The sequence below is a fragment of the Macrotis lagotis genome, chromosome 4, assembly GCF_037893015.1.
Source record: "Macrotis lagotis isolate mMagLag1 chromosome 4, bilby.v1.9.chrom.fasta, whole genome shotgun sequence".
Taxonomy (NCBI): Eukaryota; Metazoa; Chordata; class Mammalia; order Peramelemorphia; family Peramelidae; genus Macrotis; species Macrotis lagotis.
In genome coordinates this window covers 52215019-52241938 of record NC_133661.1, presented here as the reverse complement: position 1 = coordinate 52241938, position 26920 = coordinate 52215019, and the positions used below count along the sequence as shown (strand labels likewise).

General features: G+C 42.2%; 1 protein-coding gene and 1 long non-coding RNA gene across 2 annotated transcripts in view; one reads left to right on the top strand and one right to left on the bottom strand.

Moving 5' to 3' along the window:
* The window catches only part of CDH23 (cadherin related 23), a 460126-nt gene that overhangs the window by 168263 nt on the left and 264943 nt on the right, over positions 1 to 26920 (bottom strand). The window contains exons 15-21 of the mRNA XM_074232774.1: positions 23135 to 23207; positions 19997 to 20113; positions 16047 to 16159; positions 10577 to 10684; positions 4854 to 5043; positions 3716 to 3861; positions 1338 to 1557 (exon numbers count right to left, since the gene is read on the bottom strand). Of these exons, the coding sequence (XP_074088875.1) occupies positions 1338 to 1557; positions 3716 to 3861; positions 4854 to 5043; positions 10577 to 10684; positions 16047 to 16159; positions 19997 to 20113; positions 23135 to 23207 (967 nt within the window). The remainder of the gene's footprint in view (positions 1 to 1337; positions 1558 to 3715; positions 3862 to 4853; positions 5044 to 10576; positions 10685 to 16046; positions 16160 to 19996; positions 20114 to 23134; positions 23208 to 26920) is intronic.
* On the top strand, positions 11318 to 14271 carry LOC141520877 (uncharacterized). The gene is made up of 2 exons (XR_012477783.1): positions 11318 to 11696; positions 13914 to 14271. It is a non-coding gene; the product is annotated as an uncharacterized LOC141520877 (long non-coding RNA).

The following is a 26920-nucleotide window of genomic DNA, read 5'->3' as shown; positions in this document are numbered from 1 at the left end:
TCACAGGAACTTTGTACTCAGGAGGCCTCAGAAATAGTCATGGGGAACATAGATATGTAGCTGAAATCTATTCTTGTGCAAAAAAAAAAAAACCCTAAAAAAAAAAAAGAAATCTATTTTTTCCCCCCTTCCTATCCACATCGCCACCTGGTTGAACAGTCGATCAGCATTGGGCCAGTTAGTGAAGACTTGAACTGGTTGTGTTACAGGTGCTGGCTGACCTAATGTCCCTAGAGGACCAGCTAGAGAGTGATGGGGGATGTGGGGATGTCAAAGGATGCTGGACTCTGATTCAACACTAGAAGAAGGTCACAGCATACTCATTTTACAGAAGACATAGAGCAGTTGGATGACATACCCAAGGCCACACAGCTAAGAGTCAACTGAGTTCTAATGTACATGACAACAAACCTCTCATAGCCAAAAGACGGGGCCCCTCTCTGTGGATCACTGAAGGCTATAGGATGGCCCAGTTTTTATTTTCCTTGAGTTAAAGATTATCTGCAAAGTATCTTTAAGAACCCAGTGTGACTCTGCCAACCATTAACTCCTCTAAGCCCTCTTTGAAGCGTTCTACCACACATTCTTCCTTTTGAGATAGAAAGGGTCTTGGGGATTCTCTTATCAAAACCTCTTAACTCACTAATAAAAGGCACAGCTGTCATAGATACAGTCAATGAAATGAAAGTCAATGAAACCTCTTCAGTGACTGTTCTGGGGCCCTAGGATCCTAATTCCTTTTCGATTCCATTACTGATATTTGGGCAGAATGGGGCAAGACCAAGGAATTCTGGTCCTTCAAATCTTAGCATTCAGTAAACCTTCCTGAAACCAACTTTTCATCTTAGAATTTAACACGCATCTACTCATAAGAATTAGCATGAATTAAATAGACAAACATTATTTTTTCCAAATTTTTACCAAATATTCATATTTACCAAATATTTCTTGTGCCTCTTCATTAAATTTTCAGCTCCCGAGGGATATACATACTTTATGTTGGGGAGCCAAGCAAATTCCTATGATGCCAAACATCTATGGGGTAGACTGAACCCAGAGGGGGCAAGGTGAACTTCGGGCTTAGTAACTTACTAGTGTCACTTCCTTGAGCCCAGTGGGACCAGAAACCATGTACCTAGAGGTTTAATGGAGAGAAATTTCTCTACTTGATTTCCAGGGATGGAAGCTACAGCACCAATCTAAGACCTGGAGACCCTGATAGGACTAGACCCCTAGAGATGGGTTTGAAAGGACTTCAGGTAAGGGATGCCACTTGCCCCAAGTGGTGCTCTCTTGACACTATTTCAGTTGGGACTGACAGAAACATCTTGACTCACCTCGGATGGTGAGTGTGCTGGTGGAACTCTTCGTGGGTGTACCTGCATCACTAGCTACTACTCGAAGGTAGTACTCTGCGATGCGTTCACGATCCAGCTCGGTGGTGGTAGTCACCACGCCGCTGCTGCTGTTGATGACAAAGTCCATACGGGGCATGCCCACCTGCATACGGTATGTCACCAGTCCATTCAAGCCTTCATCCAGATCAATGGCCACCACCTGGTAAGAAGAAGTTTTAAGAAAACAGCCCCCATGCTCAGGGTCTCTCCCATCCAGAGGTCATGATGCTTTCTCTGGATTTTCTGTCTGCTCCATCTATACTCCAATGAAGACTTTTGGTTTCTTCCCAATCTTGATCCCTAGCTCTAAATATTCCCTGATGATTCAGACCCAGCTCCAGTCAACTGAACCAACTCCAACAGGAAAAGAAGCAGCATTGTCATTTAATATCCAGATCCACTCTCTCTGGGGTTTTCATTAGCTTGTGAACATCACTTACTTTGATCTGGGGACTGCCTGCTAATAGAACAGAGATTAGAGACAGCTAGCCCCCAAACTCAATATAAGCTAAGTGGGCAATATGGAGCATAAAAAAAAAATCTTGTTGAAGCCACACATCTCTCTCCAAGGTACCTGATTTGTGATACAATTAAATTTGAGTCAATTCAAATGAGATTTATAATTCTGTGCGAGGCCCTTGAGGAGGGAGAGAGCATGCCAACAACCGTAGAGGTGATGGAGTTGGGGAGAAAGGGGAAGGCATCCAATAGGATGGAATTGAAAAGAAATGAATGAAATGAACCTGAGGGGGTAGAGCTGATGGGAGAGGAGTTTGTTTCAGAAAAGGAATACAGAAGGTAAAGATAGAGATAATGGAGAAATGCTGAGTCTGGAGAGCAGCTAGTTGCCTAGTTTAGTCGGATCTGATACAGTTGAACTTTCACTAGGGTCTGCCTCTGCTGCTGCACTGTGGGGAGTAGGAGGTGACCCTGGGTGGTTTCTCAGAGGCCAAGGCAACCACTATACACAGGCTTCTCCTGAGCTGGTGAGACTTTGAGGATGCTGGGAGTAGACTGTTTAGCTAAGTGGGGGGAGGCTTATGATCAGGTAATGATTTTTTTTGGCCAAAGACTTCTATAAGGATCTCAATCTGCATTGGTGGAGGGAGAACCACCTCAGTGGGCTACTACATGTTTTTAAGTGGTAAAGTAAGTCAAATTGCAAATATTACTTTGAAGATTCAACATCTCAGGCAATTTTGGTTTTTTTTAGAAACTTTTAAACAATATTTTAAAAAATTATAATTATGAACTTGACAACCATCAACAGATATCAATATTTCCACATTCAAAGGAGCAAAGAATAAGAGGATTGACTATGAAACCATAAATCTCTATTACATACAATTTTTAATTAAAATTAAAGTCAGCTAGATAATTCTGTGGATAGAGTAAGGACTTTTAATCAGGAAAACCTGAATAAGAATCTTGCTTGAGATACCTATCATACTAGCCATGTGACCCAAGTCAGGTTAAGTTTCCTCCTATGTGAAATGGGGAGAATGCCTTCCACTTCCCAGAATTATGAGCATAAAATAAAATATCATGTAAAATATTCTCTAGATTCTATCTATTATTATTCAAAGTATATATAAAATTGATATCAGACAATTTCAACACTGTCCTCCTTGTCTGTGTTCCCTTTTGAATCCCAGGTTCTGTAATAACCAGGTTCTGTTTGACAGCTGCCACCAGCTTCATTTCTGGCAGCTCCTGGGTGTCCCCAAGGCCCTCACATCCAGTCTAGGGTAGCACTCTTTCCAATTGAGATAAATTGGGGCTTCAAATATAGGATGCAAAGGAGATGTAAAGGAGGACATTTGGGAAGGATCTGTACCCACTTGTACTGAAGTAAATCTTTCTGTGAATGACAAGAGATACAGAATATTTTGTTCACTCACATTTCCTGTGCATTTTTAGCTAGCTGAGTTCCAAGGGCTTGGCTTTTATCTATGAATTTTGCCCTCATTTACTTTCTTTAGCTTCTTTCCCATCGGACTATAAGGTTCCCAAGGATCAGCAGCCTGAGGGGCCATCCTGGTCAATTGCAATCTTAAACATTTCTCAGTTCATACAATTTTTCTCCTATTTCAAGTCCCTCCAACTTGAGTTTAGGCCCCATGAGGACAGAGGCTATGTCTCACAGGTCTCCTGTTTACCCTCTTGCACAGGGCTGAAAAGAATGGCCTCCATCCATGTTTGTTGATGGATTGAATTGATTGCTCATGACAAGTTAGAGAAGGAGAGACCGTGAGAGGAAACTTCAAGGAGGAAGGAGGACTCCTTCCAGGAACCAGAATTCTTCTTGGGAAACTCACATGGTAGACAGGGATCCCAGCGACGGTGCCTTCTAGCACCTCGGCGATGGCAGGCAGGTTCTGGAAGGTGGGGTCATTGTCGTTCAGGTCCAATAGGTTCACAAAGACTGTGGCACTGCTGGTGGCTCTCAATGGGGGTGTGCCACCTAGAAGGAATTAAGAAAGGAGGCAGAGGAGGGGAAATGAAGAGAAGGAAAGGAGAAAGAGAAGAAGGAGAAAGCAAGAAGCCATTTAGAGGTAGCTGGTGATGCAATGGATAGAGTACTGAGATTAGAATCAAGAAGACCTGAATTCAAATCTGACCTGAGACCTTTACTAGCTGTGTGACCCTGGGTAAGTCACTTCAAATTTTTTTTTGTCTCCATTTCCTTAGCTATAAATGGAAATAATAACAGCACCTACCTCTTAGGGTGGTTGTGAGGATCAAATGAAGTAATCTTTGTAAAGTGCTAGCTCTTTATAAAGTACATAGTAGGTGCTTAAAATTCTCATTTCCCTTCCTTCCCCAATTTTTTTCTTTGCAAGACAATGGGGTGAAGTGACTTGCCCAAAGTCATACAGCTAGGTAATAATTAAGTGTCTGAGGCTGGATTTGAACTCAGGAACTCCTGACTCCAGGACCAGTACTCTTATCCATTTGTGCCATCCAACTGCCCCTTCCCCATTTTTTTATAGGTTTTTTTTTGTAAGGCAAACAGGGTTAAGTGGCTTGCCCAAGGCCACACAGCTAGGTAATTAGTAAGTGTCTGAGACCGGATTTGAACCCAGGTACTCCTGACTTCAGGGCCGGTGCTTTATCCACTACACCACCTAGCCGCCCCTCTTCCCCATTTTCAAATGGTTCCTTGAGGAGGGATATCAAAGGTGATTTTTTTGATTAACTCAGATCCTGGGCCCATCCCCTCATCCCTGAGCCTCTCCAGCTGAATGAAAGGACTGGAAGAAGAAGCTAGAAGGGAAGTCCCCCAACAGAGTTCCCACTCCAAAGACAAAGGGTACAAGGTAAAGAGCCCAGAACAGAGCAAATCCAGTAACTCTCACACTATGGGGCATCCAGGCCTAGGACTGGCCGAGACACAATGGTGTTTTTAGGAGAGTGGGGCAGGTTAGGATGAGAGCAGTGAGAGGGGCTCCTTACAGTCAGTAACCGAGATGATGATTTTACGCATGAGTTCGGCCTCTTCAGGATCTGGATTCTCTCGGTCCAACATGACGTTGGTGGTTCTGATCTTGCCTGTGGTGCTGTTGATATGGTAGAACTTGTTGGGAGGGTGAATGCTGTACACCAGAGTCCCGTTCTCAGCCAGGTCAGGATCCACGGCCACCACCTAGGAGAGGAATTGGGAATCATCCTACCCACACAGTGGGTCAAAGAGAGATGGCCTGGGATTGGGAACTGGTTAGGCTACCTTGATGGCATTTTATTATGGGGGCAGAGACCAGGCCCCTTTCCCATTCTGCCAAGACCCCTCTTTATCCCAGCACCAGAGACGGCTTCATTGAGCCAGAAGGACTAGATATTGGGGACTGACTTCTGAACAAGGTTGCTCCCTCTACAGTATAGATCAGAACCTTTCTGTGACCTTTTGTATTAGAGACAGAGGCTAGATGAAGATTCAGATTGGGAGGAGAGAGTCTTGGATTCAGAGTTGTTAGTACCTTGTCTCTTCTACCTGCTATCTGGATGACCTTGGACAGCCATTGCCTTTCCTTTGCGTCTTAGTTTCTTCACCTATGGGGACTGGCCTCAGTGATATCTAAGAGGTCTTTCTATTCTAAATTCCACAATCCTCCAAATTGGACGTCATAACCCAAATTTTGGATCATGCATTAGGAGAGGGCTACATAATCAGCATCTCACAAGCTAGGAGACTATAGAATTTAGGAAGATGGGGAACCAAGGGGTTCTGTTTGGTTGAAGTTCAGGGACCAGATCTTGTCTCTTCCCAATTAGTTTCCCATTTATATATATATATATTTTTTACCTTGCTAGACTATAAGCTCCACGAGGGCAGGGGCTATGTCTTATGTAGACATTGCATCTCCTTTAGCCCTTTAGTAGTGGTTAAATATTTGAGGGAGGAATAAAAACATTTGTGAGTTTTGCTTTGTGCACCCTAGACTTCAAAGACCTTGGCTTCAGAAATAGAAAATTTATTATCTTTTCAGAGCAGACTGTTGTAGGTTATAAGAGTTCTGAAAGTAGAGAAAAAGGGATATCGACTGGTTTAAAAACCAAATCTCCAAAAAACATATCAAACTTTTCTATTTTAATCTGCACTGATAATATTTTCTCCATAATTATCTTAAGTCTAGATGATCAACAAAACAAAAAATCAAACTCTGACTTGTAGCAATTTCTGAGGTGCAAATACCCACAATGAACATTTAATAATAGACTCTTTTCTTAGGTTTTTACAAGGCAATGGGGTTAAGTGGCTTGCCCAAGGCCACACAGCTAGGTAATTATTAAGTATCTGAGGCCACATTTGAACTCAGGTACTCCTGACTCCAGGGCCAGTGCTCTATCCACTGCCCCACCTAGCTGCCTCTAATAATAGACTTTTTTTCAAGGCAAATGGGGTTAAGTGGCTTGTCCAAGGCCACATGGCTAGGTAATTATTAAGTGTCTGAGGCCGGATTTGAACTCAGGTACTCCTGACTCCAAGGCCAGTGCTCTATTCACTGCACCACCTAGCTGCCCTATAATAGACTCTTAACAAGGAAATAGTAGAAGATGGCTTGAGACGCTTAAATGTAAGTGTACTGATGGGACCTGGAGAAGATGAAGAACCTGCGGTCCTCTTGACCTAAAGGTTGCCTCTTGTTCAGTGCATCTGAAAGAAGACCTCCCTACTGAATATTAATACAAGATAGTGTTGTCTAGTGCAAAAAATCCTGGCTTTAGAATCAGAGGACCTGGGTTCAAATCCTGCCTCACATACTTGCTGTTTGTGTGACCTTGGAAAAGTCATTTAACTTCTATGGGCCTTAGTTTCCTCATCAGTAAAATGAGGGGGTTGGACAAGGTGGTCCCCAAGTTCTCTTCTTGCTCTAAGTCTAGGATGCTACAATTCTTGTTGAATTGGGGTTGGAGGCGGAGCTGGAATCCAGGTGCCCTGGTTCATAGGACAGTTTTCCAATGTTTATTTCACTTTGAGCTGGTCCCCTTTGTCACAGCCACTTTTTTCCCTTTCTCTGGGGGGGATGTTCTATTAGCAAGGCCATTTGCATAAGAATCAGCCTTTGAGATTTTGGGTCTTCCCGCTGCTTTCCCACATACCAGATTTCATCTCATCTCAGTGACACAACAATTATGTCCATAACCACCAATTGTGATGTCAAAAGGCGGTGGTGGGATGACATTCTAAGGGGATGGAAGGGTAGAGATTATGCGTGGGAAGCTTGGGTCCCAAAGTCTGGGCCTGTCATGGTGAAGGGAGAGCAATTACCACAAGGAGGAGTGAGGGGGAGAGGAAGTTGGGGACATGTCACCTGCTCCCTCTGTACTCTGGCTCCACACTGGGGCAGGGGGAGGGCTTTAGGACTGATGTCCCCCTTTGTCTTCCTGTGCCTCAGTCTACTTTGTGATCCTCAAAGCATTCAGAGAAGAATACCCAAGAATTTTCTCTCTCTCCCCTTAGGAGCCAACTGATATGTGCATTCCTTGATGGGTTGGCTCCTATCCCCCTCCTTCACCCTCATTTTCTCCCTACCATCCATAGAGCTATATAATTCTGCCCCTATCTCAACTAGGGACTAGACTGAATGTCTCCTTTGCCCATTTTTCATATTAGTTACTGTGTTTTAAGGTCTCTCAGTCATCCCACTATCCACTGAAGGAAACAGAGGTTCAGACATGGAAGCAATTTGTCCAAAGTCATACAGAGATAGTTGTAGAACCCAGGGGTTCTGGATCTCAGCTAGACAGTGAGGAGTAGACCAAGGGGGATGCCCTCTTTCATTTCACCCTTTGCTTTTTTAGAGGTTGCAGCATCTATAGAAGACTAGAACGATATTTCTCTAGGGAGAGGAGCATTGAAGTCCCAGAGGCTGAGCCCAGGACAGCTCCATCTTTAATTCCAGGACACTAGAATCAGCTCCTTTGTGTTACTTGATGTGGGACTTTTTTTCTGCATTGGCAGCAGAATCTATTTCTTTCCCCCACCTAATCCCCTTGCAGAGGTGTCTCTGGGGCCAACAGACCAGAACAGACAGATGGGCTGCTGAAATTCCTCCAACTCCCATCTGCCTGGAGTCCTGGCCAGCTTGGGAGCCCTGAAGTCAGATGGGGGAGAGGGGCAGGGGAGCTGGGAGTTGAATAAGGGGGGCAAGGTGAAGGTGAGGTCTAGAAGCGGCCCCTGCAGAGACCCTTGTCTTCCTGCTAAGGAGAGGTTACTCTGGTTGTGCCAGTTCCTTCCTCCTTTTTTGCTAGCTCTTGATCCTTGGTGAAGGATGGTTGGCCTACTCAGTGGATGGTACCTGGAGACTGAAACTCTCTCAGTTGGGCTCTGCCCTGTTCATGTGCGGAAGAAACTGGCAGGTCTCTTACTCTCATTTTTTTTCCCTTTAAAATAAGGGGGCCTGCTAGCAGGGCCTATCTTGACAACAGGGAAGATGGTGAGTCTCCTTGAGCTTAAGACTGTTGGTTCAAAAATTGATAATAATGCAGTGTCAATAATTATTTCATAGATAATAAGTTGGTAATTAATTTTCTCTAGACAAATCTCCCCCAGATAAAACAAAGCAAAATAAAATACCTATTTTTTGGTAGATAGAGGTGGTATAGTGTACAGAATTCTGGGCCTGGAGTCATAAAGACCTGAGTTCAAATCCAGTCTCAGATTCTTACTAGTTGTATGACCTTGGATAAGTCACTTAACCTCTGTCTGTGTCAGAGATGAGCACAATAGACCCTACCATCCAGGGCTGTTGTGAGGTTCAAATGAGATAATAATTATAAAGTGTTTAGTATAATAAATAATTGTTCCCTTTACTTCCCCCTCCCTTTTTTCTTCCTAACCATTGAGGGGGGGAAGACCCAAATTTTTGTAAAAAATATGCAAAGTCAAGCACAAATTTCTACTTTGGCTGTGTTCAAAATGTACCTCTCTCCTTCTACCCTTGAACCCAATTGCCTCCCTTTCTGATGGGAAGTGAATGGTGAACTTGGTGAGGGTCTTCTGGAATCCTGGTTGACTATTGTGTCAGCCAGCTCTAAATAAAATAAAAAGGTGAAAATCCTCTTCTGCCATCTCCTTCTGATCATTTCCCATTTGGGGGATGGACAGCACAACTATTTTTCTCCCCATTTTATTCATAGAAAGAGTAAGTCTCAGAGAGGCCAGTGAACTGATTAACTCTGGGCCAAATGACCAGTCATTGGCAGGAGCTAAATAGAGCTAGAACCTCTAACTTTCAGGTCATTCATCACCCACAGGCCTGCCCAGTCCTTCCTTCCTTCTCATAGATTCTATGTCCCTTGAAAGACTCTGTCCATATGCTGGTGGGGTGAGCAAGTGTACCCCCTGCCCCCACCAGGAGCCAGAGATCTGACAGTCACTTGGGCTCTCTATGGAGTTCAGGGCATGGGGTGGGGGGCATGGCCCCCTCATCACCCTTCCTGCCACCTTGCTTCTTCACAGTTAGATCATTTTGTGGATTCTCACCACTTTCCCCTCATTTATTTCCCATTTCACGCCCGTCATTTTTCTCCTGACCTGACGGGGAATAATTCTCTTCCTCTCCCCTCTCTTTTATTTTGCTGGAGGGCTTTGAAAGGTTCTAAATCAATGCGAATCAGAGAGGTCCTTGAAGGAGGTTGCAGGGAAAGGGGAGGAAAAGTTGACCCAAAATTTCACTCACAGAATAGGAATTCATCAGCACACCTATCTCTGTTCACATACACACCAAAACACATGACAGCATGTAGAGAGGCACATATAAGAATGCACATAACTAAATTGTTCACATGTAATCATGTATACAAATCACACACACAGGAATGGGTGTGTGGGCACACAAATGTAGCCAGCATACTTAAAAAACCCAGGACACTCATGGGTTACTTAGCTCCTAGGAATGCCAATTGAGTTCTCTAGGCCCAAATGGTTCTAGTATCCTGTGGGAAGTCCAAGAATCCCAAGGCCACCTCTCTTGAACAGCCTTGAGCAAGACTTGGCATGACTGTGTCATTCTGGCAGTCATTGGCATGACCCTGAATCTTGGTTGAGAAGGGACTTGTTGCAGATAGCTTTGGGGAAGGGATGGGGCTAGGTAGGCACCACATCTTGGGGCAGAAAAATTACTTTCTGAATACTACTAATAGTCTAGCAGAGTAACTAAAGGTGAAGTCAGTTGACCCTCTTTCCTTGTTCTCATCCTTCTCCATCTAATCAGTTGCCAACTTCTGTTGACTCTACCTCCAGAACTCCTCTTCTCTACATTCATCCTTTTAGTTCCTATGGCCTATTTTGTTTCCAATTCAGCTACATTTTTATCTTGGCTATAGCAATAGAATCTTTCTGTTCTTCTGTCTTTGGTGTTTCCTTCTGCAATCCATTCTTCACATCATTGCCCTAGTAAACTCGGCAATGTACATGTAGATCACACATTCCTTTGTTCAGAAAAATTCAAGGATTTCCCTATAGACTGCCAAATCCAACTCAAACTTTTCATCTAGGTATATAAGAACCTTCACAATTTGACTTCGACTTCTTTTTCCAGTTTTATCTCACATCATGTCCCTTCTTGTCCTTCATGGTTCAGCCACTTTGGATTATTGACCCATCTGCCATTTCTGACAGATTTTGCTTTTGCTTCATCCTAGGATCAGAATGTATTGTATTTGTCTCAACTTACCGTGGTAACATCAGAATCTGGAGGTGTCATCTCCACCAGGTTGATGTAATAAGGGGCATCCTTCCAGGTGGGGTGGTTGTCATTGATGTCCAAGAGAGTAATATTCACCTGGAATATTAAGAGGGAGAACATGGAATGGGCCATTCCCCCAGAGGCAGCCTCCTGGGACAAACCTCTATCCATTCATTCTCATCTTTACTATTCAATGTTCTGTGAATTATTTCACAGGGGGATAGACTAGCTCCAAGTTGGTGGTTGTTCTTCATTCTCAAAAAGGACCAAAATGACATCACTCTTTGGGGTCAATGTACAGTGTATCCACCTAAGGTTGATCAGATTAATATGAGCTCAGAAGGCTCTATCACAGGTTGGGCATCAACAATTCATATGAACATTTGGAGACTCAGGTCCAAATTAGTGCAAATAAGAAATCCCCCAAAGTGATGATGTGTATTAAAACTGACACTCTTAAGAAAGTTGTCTTCCTGGAAAATATGGTAAATTGGTTTTAATCCAATAGAAATATGCCTGCATAATTAGGACTTCCCTCTACTTTTTACAATTTATCATCTTAATTAGTAGAAGCAACAATAATTTCTTTCTCTTGTTCAATTGAGTTCACATAGAAACAGTTTGCGCATATCACTATCCTATTATTATTTCATATTGAATGTTCTATAATTAATGCAATAATGACTACTAACATAAAGGGATAAAATCACTGCTTTTTGTAAGTGAATAAAAGGATTGGGACAGAAGCTTATCTCCTGTAAGCTCACTGAAAACACCCTCAGGAAACCCTAGGACCTTATGAGATGATTGTGATGACACTGGGCCTCATTGTGTTTTAATCTGATTTTGATTCCATTCCACAGAGACTGGAGGTTAAATATTGTTCTTAAATTTTTATGGCTCAGTGTTGATATCCAGGCAACTTGTGGGCAACAGTTCTGTCTGTGATAATGGCATGATTCCAGTACAGCTTTTTGCTATATAATTATAATTATTATTATTACCAACTAACATGCCAAGAATTTCTGATTGGAACATTCAATAATTTTCCAGAATGCCATTTTGCCTTCAGAAGGGTCATTTTTGCATCAATTTCATCCCCTTGAATGTGAGTTTCTTTGTCATTTCAAAGTTTCTACAAATATGGGGGGTTTGAATCGGGATAGAGTTGGGAGGAGAGTCTTTATAGGGGACCCCCCTCCCTGGGAGGATTTAGCAAGAAAGGTTACTAATACCAGGGGATTATAGACTTAGATCTGGAAGGGACCTTTGAAATCAGTTCTAGATCAAGAACACCATTTGATGGATGAAGAAATAACAATGACTTAGTTGTGATGTCACTAAGGGACGAGTAAGGTGACCTCTGAGAAACCAATCCTCCTGAAATCTAGGGATTCTTTTTTCTTCCCTAAAATTCTGTAGCCCTGGCCAGGCAGAGAGCAAAGCAATGGGCACCAAGGGAGTGATTTTTGAGTCAAAGGTGTGATGTCTAAAGTCGGCTAGTGAGAAAGGGGTGTTGTGTGTGTGTGTGTGTGTGTGTGTGTGTGTGTGTGTGTATGTGTATGTGTGTGCACCTAGACAGGGATGTGCATCAGAATCTCTTGAGCTTCCTGGCTGAGTTTCAATCCAAGCAATTTCCTCGCTCTCTTGCTGCCCTGCTAAATTATTTACAGGGTTCCAAATTCCTATTAGTGAGGGGCCTCTGGTTGCAGTGCCTACTTACTGAGGCAACCTCTGGATCACTGTAACCCCTCCAAACACCAGTATTAAGGGGCATCCACCTCAGCCACTCTTCCAGGCAGGGGAAGGGGATACAGAATGGGGGGGGGTGATGGTGAGGCTAGGGAGGGGTGAGCATGAAAATGAACCTGGTTGAAAGAATTCAGCATCTATGGAGAGCAAGAAACAATTCTAGCCAATGAAGGATTGGGGAGAATCAGTAGCAGAAAGGAAGTATGTGTCTGTGGTAAGAGGGAAGATGATCAACAATGGATTGATGGGCATATAAAAGCAAAAGGAAAAACCCAGAGAAGAATAAAGAGATCAGAGGATATAGGTGGGCCATGATGCTTAGTCTGGTGTGGAGAGACAATGGGGGGGATGAGAGTGGAGGTGAATTACAGAGATCTTGGCTGATTGTGGGGGATATCTTTTTATTTCAGTGTCTTTGGGGGGGGGAGATCTAAGGCCCATTAAGCTGTTATGGTAAGGTTGAAAGGGCTCTAGGCTGGTAGTCAGGAGGCTCTGTCACTGACTTGTTGGGTCTGGAACATAATAGGCACTTAATAAATTTTGGCTGCCTATTGATTGCTTAGGTCCCTTTTGATTTCAGATTGCTTCATCCCCTTGAGTCTCAATTTTCTCATTTGTAAACTGGATGATTGAAACAGAGGATCTCAAAGGACAGTTCTTTCTAGCTCAAATATTCTATTATTATTGTGAATAGCAGAAGGCAAGAGGATGAAATAAGGGTTGTTCTTTTGCCCAAAGTCAAGGAGAGCTGCTCCATTGGGGATGCCGTGGGAAGGAGCTGGGACAGGGGGACAGAGGAAGACAAAGGGAGGGCATGATTATGGGTAGGGGACTTGAGTCAGTGGGGGGGGCCCATACTGTCTCTGGGAGTTTGGCTTCTCTAACCGCAGGGAAGGCCAGTTCTCTTCTTTAATAACATCCTCCTTCTTTAAAGTGACACTTTAGAAACTGGAACATGGAGCTTTTGGATCTCTGATTAGGACCCTAATCAGAGTATATCCCTAATAGCTCTTGAGGGAGCTCTGGGGATGTTCTGTTCTGCCAAAGGAGCCTCTGGCCCTGCCTCCTGCAATCAGAGCTAAACTACACTTGAGAGAAGGGTCAGGGGGCGCCCTCTCAGCTTGGGAGGGGGAGGAGGGGCAGGGCTGAGCACTCCACACACTTGGCTTCTTCCTATCTGGAGCATAATGGACCCAGACTCAACTCTGGGGACTTCAGGACACTGTTTGGAAGAATTCAGGGCCGGGTCTCTGCAATATATATTATATATTCATTTTATTGTATATTTATTTATTATATATGATATGTATCACACACATATTTCTACCTCTACACATAGATGTGTGTAAAATGCACATGTCTACAATATAGCATGCATACAAGAGATATAGACACAGGCATACACACCTACACATATAGGTATGGCATGCATGTATCATACATGTATGTACACATATAGAATATATTTATATACATATGTGTGTATTTTTGTACTACTTGTTTGTTTCACTCAGTAGATTTGTAACTTTTCTGAGAGTCAGGACCACTTTGCTTTTGTTCTTTTGCATTCCAGAATCTGGTACCTGTGGGCACCCCATAAATGCTTCCTGAATGGAATAGAACTGGATTAAACTCAACCCATCAAGGTGTTGTTGAACCAGGGGGTCTGGGGCCTGGAGAAGGGAGATTGTTGGCTTGCTTGAATGGCACCACAGTCACCTGAAGGACTCGGGCTCTGTACCATCTCCTATCTTTTTCCCTGCTCCCCACCCCTTCACCCCCATCCTCTAAACAGTATCAAGGAACCAGAGACTGGGAGTTGAAAGGGACCCCAGACGTTTCCTATTTCAGTCAAGCTCAAAGAGAACTAAACTGTACATAAAGCTCCCTGTGGATCACATATTATCTTAGAAAACCACACATTAGCATTATTTATATAGTCTTGTGTTTTTCATTCATTTTGTTAAATATTTTTCCATTACATTTGAATCTGGATACCTCAGTCCCTCCTCCAGGTTTGACATCCTTGATCCAGACTACCTAACCACCTCTTTCCCAAAACAGGATTCTCTCCAACAGCAGCCTTACACAAAGATCACATATCAAGAATTCAAAGACAACTTAGAAGTCAGCTAGTCCATGACCCCATTTTACAGCAGAGGAAACTGAGATCATAGAAAATAAGCTACAGAGTCAGGGGTCCCTGACAGAAAGTGACTTAGTTTCTTCTTCAAGATTTTATAGGAAACTTAGAAGTTCATGTGACAACTCAAGGTACAAGATTTTCCCTCATTTCTCCCTCTCTTGAAGAGGAGAGTCCATTGGGGAATGAATATTGACTTTCAAGGCAGAGAATTTGGGTTCAAAGTCCATCTCTGATGCATTTTCTATGTGACTATGGGTAAGTCACTTAACTTCTTTTATTGTTTTTTTTTTAGGGTTTTTTTTTGCAAGGCAAATGGGGTTACGTGGCTTGCCTAAGGCCACACAGCTAGGTAATTATTAAGTGTCTGAGGTCAGATTTGAACTCAGGTCCTCCTGACTTCAGGGCTGCTGCTCTATCCACTGCACCACCTAGCCGCCCCAACTTCTTTTATTCTTAATCCCCTTATCTGTCAAATGAAGGCATTGGTCTAGATGGCCTCTGAGGTCCCTTCTAGGGTTACATTCCTCTTTCTTACTTCAATTAGTCAACTAGCAGTTGCTGAATACCTGCTATGTAGCAGGCACCATGTTAGGTGTTCGGGAAACAAAGTGTGAAACACTTCCTTCTCTCAAGCTTACATTCCAGTGGGTAGAAACCCTTTAGATATTTGAAGATGCCTATCCTGAGCCTTTCTAGGCTAACGACTCTCAGTACTAGCAACCATTTGATCAAATCTGATGCCCTTTTTAGGCAAGATCCACTGATACTTGGTTAGAATAGGCCCCTCTCTGCCATGCCCATCTGTAGCTGGGCATCCATTTGGTTTTCCTCTTTTAGATGCTCACTCTTTCCACAGCCTGTTCTTGGGGGGGGGGCATTATGGGAGTTTATGAGCAGCAAAGAAATGAGGGGCTGTCCCTAATCCTTTTTCTCACTAGAAAAGTTGAAGGTTGGTGAGTATGGTAAAATCGTGCCACATTTCCATCAAATGGTTGAATGCACATTTGCACGCATATGTAAGGGCAAATGTGTAAATGGGTATAAACTTCTATATTGTCAGCCCTCAAGGCTCTTCTGGATTCTGCTTCCTGTCAAGAGACAAATATTCCTAATGGGACTATTGCATCCTGTTCTTGACTGGGTAACATAAGGGACTATTCTAGCCTTCCACTGGCCAACCCATAATTATATCCTCTATGGATTTTGCAACTCTTTGGAGGAAATACCTTTCTATTCCCTTCCATAGAAAGCTCTGTTTTATAACCCATTGGCAACATTTTATTTTCCTTACATGAATCTCGTATTTCTCTTAGTGAAAAAAGGCAGAGTATTTGCTGCCCCCAGATGAGAATGGGGGCAGAACTCTTTTGGTATATCCCTTCTAGATGGGAGAACTCTGGCAATAGCTTGGTTCTCTTCAATCATCCCCTTAATGCCCCCATTTCTCTTCCCATCTGAAGAGATGGGAAGCTCCAAGCTTTTGGACAATCTTGAGGGGAAAGTCCTCAAGGCATCCCCAAATGATGTCAGAAGGAAGGAGGGGAAGGACAAGGAGCTCACAGTGGCAATGCCTGTCTTCTGGTTGTGGCCAACACCCCCATCCACTGCCCGCACGATGAGGATGTACTCCGATTTGGTTTCTCGATCCAGGAGGGATGTGGTTGTGATTTCACCTAAGGAAGAGAGGAAGGAGTGTGACCACAAGCTCTTTGGTATCCCTACCTCTCAGGACATGGAGTCAGTATTTCTGTGACTCCTCCTAGCTTCCACGCACTGGGAAGTTCTAGGGTCAAAATCCAGGTTATTTCTTTAGGGGGCCAATAGGAAACACAAAGGTAGCTAAAATTATCTAGGAGGGGGAAGAACCAAAGCCTCTTTCCTCCCTCTTGGGTGTGAGCCAGGGATCTGAAGCCAGGCAATATGATCCCATAGTAAGAAGGAAGAAAACGCCCCTTGGTACAATGGAAAGGGAACTGGATTATGAGAAAGAAAGTTAAAACTTGAGCTTCTGTTTTATATCATTAGCTTACTAGACAAATTGGGACAAAGCAGCATTTGTTTAAACCTCGTGAAATTACATAAATAAAATCACATAACTAATCATGAGATTACAGATTTAGAGCCAGATGGGATCTCAGAGTGTCAGGGTCCTTAAATAGTCCAGGGGCTCTTAAACTGGTGTCCATAGAGCCCAATATATATGGATAGGAAAAGAGATATATCTTTATTTTCACAAAATTTAGCATTCCATTCCATTCTGGATGCTGGCAATATAACACAGTAGTATTACAGTACCTGTGATTTTGTCACCAGTAGAGATCACAGATATTTTACTATCATATTATAGTTGTTGCTGATATCCCAAAATATCTCTTATGCTCATCATCACTTTGAAATTACTCTAGTCATTAGACCTGCTGCTACATATTACTAATTACTAATCTCAAATTAAAAATATTTGATAACTATATCAACATAATTGATTTCCTTTATAATATTATACATTTTATTTTATATATTTAAAAAAAAGATTGTTTTGAGAAGGAGATCAAAGGCATCCCCCATTAGACTGTATGCACACAGGGACTGTCTTTTGTCTTTGTATTCCCGGTTTAGTGTCTGGCATATAGTATGCATTTAATAAATGTTTGTTGACTTGGCTTGATTGCCAAAGCTATCCATAATGAAAAAAGGTTAAATACCCCTTGATTTAAATTACATCTTCATTTTATAATTGAGGAAACTGAGATCCAATGGGGCTGTGACTTGTCTGAAGTTTTAGATAGAGGATTTGAACTCAGGTCCTCTTATTGCAGGGCTAGTACTCATTTTATTATTCCACGCCAACATTCAAAATTTCCTCTATTTCTAATGCTCTCTATTGTCTATTGAGGACTTTGAGACACTCAGAAGAAAGTCATTAGGCTAATATGAGAGATGAATGAGTTCACTCTTCTCCCCTATCCTAAGGTACTCCTTTGACCGCTAAATTGGAGACTTGTATCAGGGGCGGGTCATGATGAAAAGGCCAAGCTGGGAAACATGGCAAAGGGTTGAGCCACAGAGATGTGTTCTGTGGGTTGGGGTGGTGTCGATTAATTGGCAGGGCGAGGAAGAAATTAATCTCTAAAAAGTTTTAAATATGAACTTGTCGGTATGATGGATAGCTTCTCCTGTCTGAGAAATTAGATCCAATTAAGGCCACCTTTACAGAGCAGGCTGGCTAATTTGACCAAGGAGCTTAGAGGAAAATGCTCACATGTCTGGAGTTAAAGGAGAGATGTCAAAGCAGAAAGAAAATGTCCATATCATCATTAATACCCCCCAGGGCTGAACTAGGCTCCCTCTGTGGAGGAGAGAGGAGGAGGAGGAGAGACCGGGGAGAGGCTAATGGGTCTATCCCCCCTCTCTGAGTTAGATGAGCATATTTCTAATCCTTCCATAACCTTCATTATTCTAAATCCTGCTGAGATGTGCCCATGGTCAGTGACTACATTTATAATTAGTGGAGAAATTGTACCCATTTATATAGAGTTGGAAGGGGAGAGTCAGGTTGGTGCAGGTATTTTGTCTTCTGATTTTCCTCTCCTATCAATTTTCAGCTTGCCTGGTAAGGGAAACTCTCACCTGGGAAGGAATCAGTTTACTCAGCTGTCCCTGGTACTACTCTCCTGAATTTTTTTTTTAAACTCATTTACCCAAGCTCCAAGGACTCCAAGGACTCTGGTGAAGGAATAGAAGAGAGTTGCTGCAACCCCCCCACCCAAGTTCAGCCCTAATGGTGGATGCTCTAATGCTCCTCAATTTCTCACTTTCTTTAAAGAATTGCAGGATGAAGAGGGAGGTAGCTTGGGAGAGGAGGCAGGAATACACTTGATTAGCATTTTATAGAGTGGGAAGTGGAGATTCAGAGGGCCTGGGTGATTCATTCTAGGCCACAGAGCTAAAAACTATGAAACTGAGATTGAAACTCAAGTCTCTAGAACACAGACTATTGCTTTTTTTTCCCTCTTAAGCTCCATACTGCAAATTTTGATAAATCAAACTACACTTGGAGAACTTGGAATTTCAAGGAATCTTATGGCAAATCCTTTATTAAAATCAATCACCCTGTGGTAAAATGAATTGGTTCTTTTTTGTTTTGTTTTTGCAATGCAATGGGGTTAGGTGATTTGTCCAAGGCCACACAGCTAGGTAATCATTAAGTGTCTGAGACCGGATTTGAACCCAGGTACTCCTGACTCCAGGGCTGGTGCTCTATCTACTATGCCATCTAACTGCCCCAATGAATTAGTTCTTAATTTAACTCTTTAAATGCTTTAGTCCTTACTTTATCTTTTTAAATTTATCAACTTATATTCTCCCATTGGGGAAACAGCTGGTGTTTTCAAGGCACCTAAGCAACTTGCTGTTACCAGAGCCCATCTTGTTAATACTAAATATTCTCCTGATATGACTGTACAACTTTGAATTCTGGAACACCCCAGTGTCTGAAGAACTAAAATTACAGATAACCCAAAGTTATCAATGCTGACTTTTGTGAAGGCAACAGTGTTTGTGTGTGTTGTGTGTGGCTCAGAACCGGGGTGGGGGGGGTTGTATGGTTCAGAAAGGAGGGGAGGTGATCATGTACTGGGAATTAGGGGAAAATGGGAACAGTTTAAGAGGTACATTAATACCCACTGAGAAATTGAAAGATGGAAGTCTCCAGAGCATTGGAGCAAGCCTTTCTGGAAGACTTATACTAACTAGCATTTACATAGTCCTTCAAGATTTGAAAAGTGTTTTATTCCTCTACAACTCTGGGAAAGCAACTGCTATTATTAGGCCCATTTTATGACAAGAAAACTGAACCTGAGAGTTCAAGTGACTTGCTCAGGATCATATAGCTAATAAGTGTCTGAGTCCAGAATTGTATTTAGATCCTCTTGACTCCTGTCTTAACTCATAGGAAGACATGGATAATATGTATATAGCACAGGAAAGGATGTTAATAAAGGGTATCTCTAAATGAAGTCATGAACCCATCACAGAATCAGGTCATTTATATTTTAAATTTAGGTTTTCACATTTTGAATTTATTTAAAATGAAAATCATTTTATCACATTTCTTTTTTTAATTTTTTTTAGGTTTATTTATTTATTTTTTTTGCAAGGCAATGGGGTTAAGTGGCTTACTCAAGGCCACACAGCTAGGTAATTATTATCTGAGGCCAGATTTGAACTCAGGTCCTCCTGACTTCAGGGCCAGTGCTCTACCCACTGCACCACCTAACTGCCCTATCACATTTCTTTTCAATGGGTAAGGAAGGGGATGAAAGAAGGGAGAGAATTTGGAACCAAAAATAAAAATAAAATATAAAAATATCAATCCTATTTATGATAGAATTTGAAGGCACCTTGAATGCTCAGTCAGTTCCCAGGTCTGGGAGCTGAGATGAAGGTGGACAGAAAGGCATCCCAATTAGAGGCCAAAAACAAATGGAAAGGAGGCTTAGAGAGGAGGTTACCTGAACGTGCATTGATCCGAAATTGTGAGGAGCCTTCCAGAGAGTAGATGATGGATTCCTGACCATATTCCCGAGAGCGGTCCAGGTCTGTTGCGTTCAGAAACAATACCGTGGCACCTTTAAAGGGACAAAGGAAAGAAGAGGCTCTATTCATTATACAGAGTTGGAAGGTGAGAGTCAAGTTGGTGGAGGTATTTTGTCTTCTTCTGATTTTCCTCTCCTATCAATTTTCAGCTTTCCTGGTGAGGGAAAATTTTAATAAAAGATTTGCCATAAGATCCCTTGAAATTCCAAGTTTCCAAGTGTAGTTTGATTTTTTTTAGTTTTTTTTTTTTTTTTGCAAGGCAAATGGGGTTAAGTGGCCTGCCCAAGGCCACACAGCCAGGCAATTACCAAGTGTCTGAGACTGGATTCGAACCAAGGCACTCCTGACTCCAGGGCCGGTGCTCCATACACTGCACTACCTAGCCACCCTATGTTTGATTTTTTTTTTTTTTTAGGTTTTTACAAGGCAATGGGGTTAAGTGGCTTGCCCAAGGCCACACAGCTAGGTAATTATTAAGTGTCTGAGGTCGGATTTGAATTCAGGTACTCCTGACTCCAGGGCCTGTGCTCTACCCATGGTGCCACCTAGCCTCCCCTGTGTAGTTTGATTTAACAAAATTTGCAGTATGAGCTTAGTAGAAGAATGCAATAGACTGTGTTCTATGAACTGGAGTTTCAATCTCAATTTTCATAGTTTTTAGCTCTGTGACCTTGAACAAATCACCCAACCCCACCCAACTCCACTTCCCACTCTATAAAATGCTAATCAACTCCAAGATCTTTGTATATACCCATTAGGGGCAAGAACTGAATAGAAATCTCAGGGTAAAATGACCCACTAGAGTGCATGATTCTGCCCACATGAGCTGTCCAAAGCACTTAGCAACTGGCAATTATAAGGGGCTCTGTGGAACAAAGAGACTCAGAACTCTCTAGTTTAACTTTAAGGAAGCTAAAAGGCAGATGACTCATGTCTTGGATTATCAGTCATCTCATCTGGGTTGGATGCCTTCTTCTTCCCTCCCACATTCTCTGGCAAACAGGAAGCACTTAATAAGTGCTTGGTGGCACTTATAGTTGATATCAGCTAGAATTTTTATGAGTCCTAGAATTTCATATTATATTAGTTAAACTTTATGATCTTAAATCTTAAAGCTGAGTCACGATTTTTTGTTGAAAAGTAGGTTTTTATGGGTTCTATTTCTTTCCCTCAAGATACATTTAAATTTACTTTCTCTCATCATCTATTTCTACGTCCTCCAGACTGCAAAATTTAGGGATCTAAGAACATTGATCATATCCTGACTTCCTTGGTCACTTAGTATTTTAGACTCAAAGGAAGACCCCTGATCTACCTGGTCTGTAGTTCTTATTTCTTCTTGGGCTGATGCTAGTATCTATATTATCATAATAAATCTCTTCCATGATTTGCTTTTATTCAAGTTATTTAGATGTAAATTCATTTTCCTCTTCTAGTTTGGGAGCTCACAGAGGGCAGGGAGCATCCCTTTTTTATTATTTCCACAATGCCTTGCACTGGATTTACATGGAAGTAAAATAATTAATTGGACATCTGGAGATGAGGTTTTGCTGTGGCTGAGGAAGAAAAGAAGACTAAGATCAGATAGTTCTGTGGTCTCCAGGGATGAGTATGGAGGTTGAAGGATGTAAAATATACATTGGCCATTTTGATCTGGATGTGTAGAATTAGGAATAACCTGTCCCTGCTTGTGACTACTGTCCCTTGGGGCTGACTTGGCTATTTAGGGAGAAAGGACAAGGATAAATCAATCCCTTAATTCAATTTGGAAGAGAATTTAGGTGTCATTAAAAAGACCTCTCTTTTGCCAAGCTCATAGGATGGCAGTGGGGTAGTCTGACCTTAAGTGAGAGCGGGGATGGGATGAGAGATGGTATGGAGAGGACTGGCATATCTAAGTCGGAGAGTGTCTGTTTGGTCTTCCCCAGAACACAGCTGGCACTGGCTGAGATCTGGAACCTGTTAGTATCACATCCACAAAAGCTTATGGAGCTAACCAGTGCTAAACAAATGTTGACTGAGTTGAATTAAATACTGACATTAGACCAAACCACCCTTCCCTAAAAACATCACTCTTCTATATGTATTGTTTTCTTCCATGAGCATGTAAGTTCCTTGAGGGCAGGGATTTCTCTCCGTGTATCTTTTTCTTTCTTTTTCAGCTTAGTGCTTGAACTGTAGCTGGTGCTTAATATTTATATTTTTTCATTTATTCATCTATAACCATTCTTTTTTTTTAAGGTTTTTGCAAGGCAATGGGGTTAAGTGGCTTGCCCAAGGCCACACAGCTAGGTAATTATTAAATGTCTGAGGTCGGATTTGAACTCATGTACTCCTGACTCCAGGGCTGGTGTTCTATCTACTGAGCCACCTAGCTGCCCCGTTTATAACCATTCTTGAGGGAAAATGGGAAACCTGTCTAAAAACTAATTCTGGATTATGCCCAAGGCAGATAGGGTTATCTTAGGTACCTTGTCTCCTTCCCCTTCCCATCCCCAGTCCCAATTATCATTGAACTTGCCTAGAGGTAAATAGGACTCAGTTTTATCCACAGATGGTGGGTGGTCTTAAGGTTTTTAATTGCTCCTTCTTACTTCCCTCAATCTTCCCTGCTTACTCACTCTTACTCATGCTATTCACCTAGCCTGGAATACCCTCCCTGCCCCCCCCCATCTAAATTCTTTTCATCCCTTAGGGGTCAGTTGAAGTCTTGCTTCTTCTATGAAGCCTTCCTTGACTATTTCTAGCCTTCACACATATCCCTCTTCTCTCTAAAATCATACTGCACTTATAGTCATTATCATATAGTTCATCCTTGAAATTCCTTCATATTTATCTCCTTAGCAAGAATATAAGGTCATTGAGGGTAGGGACCATGTCTTATGTTTATCTGTATTTTACCCCCACAGTGCCCAGAATTCTGTTTGGCCCATAGTAGACACTCAATACCTTGAGCAATTGCTGGATTGGTTAACTGTTAATTGACCAATAATTCCCCCAAAAGAACAGGAAATGGGTCAGCCATCTATTCCCCAGATCTGGGTTTTCCATACCTGCCATGATGTTCTCCACAACGGTGACAGAGTAGGAGGGTTTGCTGAAGGTTGGGGGGTTGTCGTTCTCATCCTGAAGAAAAGATGGATGACAAGGTAAGAGCAGTCACCAAAGCAGATCATGATGCAATAGCACACGAGGATAAGAATCCTGGGTCAGGGGGACTTGGCCTCTTAAGTGCAGTTGATATCTCACCCCAGATCCAGAATAGGATAGGCTAGGCTTCCCTCTCTGGCTGACAACATTATTTGATTCAACAAATATTTCTTAACTGATTACTGAGTGTGAGACCCATGGCTGGAGTATGCCCCTGTCCTCAAGGAGTTTACATTCTATTGGTGGGACTGGTAGAGGAAGGAATTCCCACACCACATAAACTAACTTAAGATCCTACATACAAAGAATACAAAATAATTTCAATGGAAAGAGGGGAGAAAGGAGGAAGAGGAGGATGGAGATTCTAAGAATTCTAGGGCTTTCTGTAGATAGAGGTGAGAAGAGAGTGCATCCTAGACCCAGGGGACCAACTATGCAAAGAGAGAGGTGGAAAATGGAATAATAGTTTTATATATATATATATATATATATATATATATATATATATATATATATATATAAAATATATAGCAAAGTTAGCAGGAAACATGAGGGAAAGGATGATTAGAGGGAGAAAGGGACCCATTTCTCCAGCTCTATGAAGTTATTTCTCTGATTCCTGGAAGTAAAAGGGGATTCATTTTCAGACCCCTGGAGGATGGAAAGACACCCATTTTTTAGCTAACAGGAGGACCAACTTCAGAGATTACTTCTTTAAACTTGTCAATGCAAAGCAATAAGCATAAGCCCTTCTTGGGTTAGCTCTTGTACTAAAAATACAAGAAAAGAGAAAGCCAGGCTAGGCCATAAGAATGGACAAAGAACAGATATTCTTGCCTAATGTTAACAAGCTTTTTTCTTCCCACCTGAAAAGACCACAGAAAGTCCTTCCCTCCCTGAAGCTTTTCCAAACCATGCCAGTCTATAGCAACCTAGTCTTTCTCTCAATGTACAACATTTAATATCTTGACACTCACTCATCTGTTAATTATCTACTGTTTTAGAACATTTTTCTATTATTGTCTTTACTTCTACTTAACTCCTATACCATCATTTAATATTTCATGTGCATCCATCTTATCTCCTTGATTAGATTGTCATCTCCTGGAGGAAAGAGCCTGAGATTAGCAGGGGCTATTCCTCCCCCCTTCCCTGTCTGGAAGCAAAAGAGAAGGGCAGGGAGGTACAATAGTAATGGAGAGAGTAGGCTATCTGGGGCTGAACTGGATTCTCAGGTTTCCAGGTCCTGAGATTTTGGGGCAAGTAATATAAATCAGGTTTGGGACAAAAGCCAAGAATTGTATTCTCAGTTGATGAAAGTTAAGGTGGGATCTAGGTATGTGGGATACTCCCCTTGTCCTTGCCAAAGAAATTATCATTACATTTTTTAAAAAAATATAAATTTATTTTTCCAACTACAAATAAATTCACACTTTAATTTTTAAAAGCCTGTTGTTTCTGTACTGTTGAAAGCCCTCCTCAATTCAGCACCCTGGTGGAAAACCCCATTCACACTGTCCTGGTTACACCTCCATCTGCTAAGCACAAAGGATGACTGGTTTTTCAGATCTGCCCCTTGCCTTCAGAGAGTGCTCACTGGCCTTTGCTCACATCTGATTCCTAATCTCAGAGGACCAAGAGATCCTATTCAAGTTGATGTGCTTTATACTAGAACTGGGGCTGGGGGCAAATGGGGAAGAGGGAAACCCATTCACCCACACTCTTCTAACCAAAGCCCCAGTATCACACCTGGTGACATATCCCTTGATGTTATCTCCATGTATGTGGATGCATGTATCATATATATATATATATATTCAAACCTTCTGCTTCACTGAACAAAACAGTGCCCCGAATGTCAGTGACAGAGCATGAGGCGGAAACTTATTAGCGGTGATATTTCCCCGGATCCTGGAGCTGAGCTTGCTATTAGTTCTAATTCAGCAGCTCCCGTTACAAAAGCTTATTGTCCCCTAATGGGAAATCTACAAAGCGAGTTTGACTTTTTTATTAAAAATCAACAAGCAGCAGATGAAAAAAGGGATCACCTTGCCCCCCTCTTCCCCGCCTGTCTTCCCCTGCTCTGTCTTTGTTCTTTGTCCCTTTCTTCTACCCTCTCACCCCCTCTCTTTTTTCCCTTTAAGTGGCACCATGAATTGCCACATTATCATCTGATTTTATTTTCAGTTGAGAGAAAATCCCTTCAGTGGAGAGAGCCAGGAAAGGAAGAGCTACTTAAAAATCACCCACGTGTGGAATCACCCAGAAGGAGATGACCTTTTCAAGTGTGATCTTTAGACACAAGTGATGAGGCTATTCCAAAAGTGCAGTGACAAGGAGGAGACGATGCTAATTACTGTTGAGATGCCTGTCTTCCCCATCTGGTCTTCCTAATGCCAACCATGCTGAGGTGCTCCATGGAAATGACTGTTCTCCGGCAACTGGCTGTCTAGCCACCTGCTATAGCTTTTATTTATCCAGGGACCCCGGCTTCTCTGTCTCCTTTCTGATTGGGTAGAATTCCAGTGTTCACCAGAGGGTGAACACAATGGGGTGAGAATGAAAGGGTCAGCCGACTGGTCAGTTTCCCACCTGGGTACCAGATCATGAAAAGGATACCTGAGGGAAGTGACCATTAGGCATACCTAACCTGAGATTTTTTTCCCCCAAGGCAATGGGGTTAAGTGACTTGCCCAAGGTCACATAGCTAAGTAAGTATTAAATGTCTGAGGCTGAATTAGAACTCAGGTCTCTTGACTCCAGGGCCAGTGCTCTATTAACCTAAGATTTTTGCATAATTCTGAAGTTTCTCTGTCTCTTGGGAAGCTCAACTAAAGTTGGCTTCTTGAGATGGTGAGGATCAAGAGAGAAGGGGTCTTTGGTTATTCTTTCACAAGGTTAATTCCCTTCCTTCACTGTTAAGCAGGTGCTTTTCTAACATCTTCCCCTCCAAATATCCTTCTTAGAATCTCTCCATCATCCTAAGAAGCATTTCTTGCTCCTTTATGGACCAAAGTATTTACAATCTACTTAAGTGGTCCTTTAGCAAACATTGCGTGGGACTTTGAATTATCTTTTCATGTGAGTTAGTTTCCTCTCGCAGTTCCTCCAGGACAGTCACTAGGTCTCTTCATTTCAGCACTAACACCTGCCTCTTGCCCTTACCCCATATATACAAGGCATTTTGTATTTTATTTAATAAATAAAGCACCTTGTATATTAGAAGGGACTCAGTACATACAGGATTTATGACTTGAGTAATAGTGATTTTCATCTTTGCAGTACATTCCTTCTTTTTATCATTAAATTCTTCTCTTCTTCCTTCAAGGCTTAGTTCAGGTGCCACCATGTCTGGGAAGCCTTCCCTGATCTTTCCAGTCTTCCTCCTCTGGTCACTTTGTATTTGCTTTTCTGCAAACATGATGGATCTCCTGGTAAGCTTCTCAAGATTAAATATTTCACTCTTGACTTTGGATCCCTAGTTCCCATCATAATGCCTTATATATAAATACTTAGGCACTTAATAAATATATTTATTGAATTAAATTGAATGGTAGGGACAGCTAGGTGGTGCAGTGGATAGAGCACCGGCCCTGGAGTCAGGAGGACCTGAGTTCAAATTTGTCCTCAGTCACTTAATAATTACCTAACTGTGTGATCTTGGGCAAGTCACTTAACTCCATTGCCTT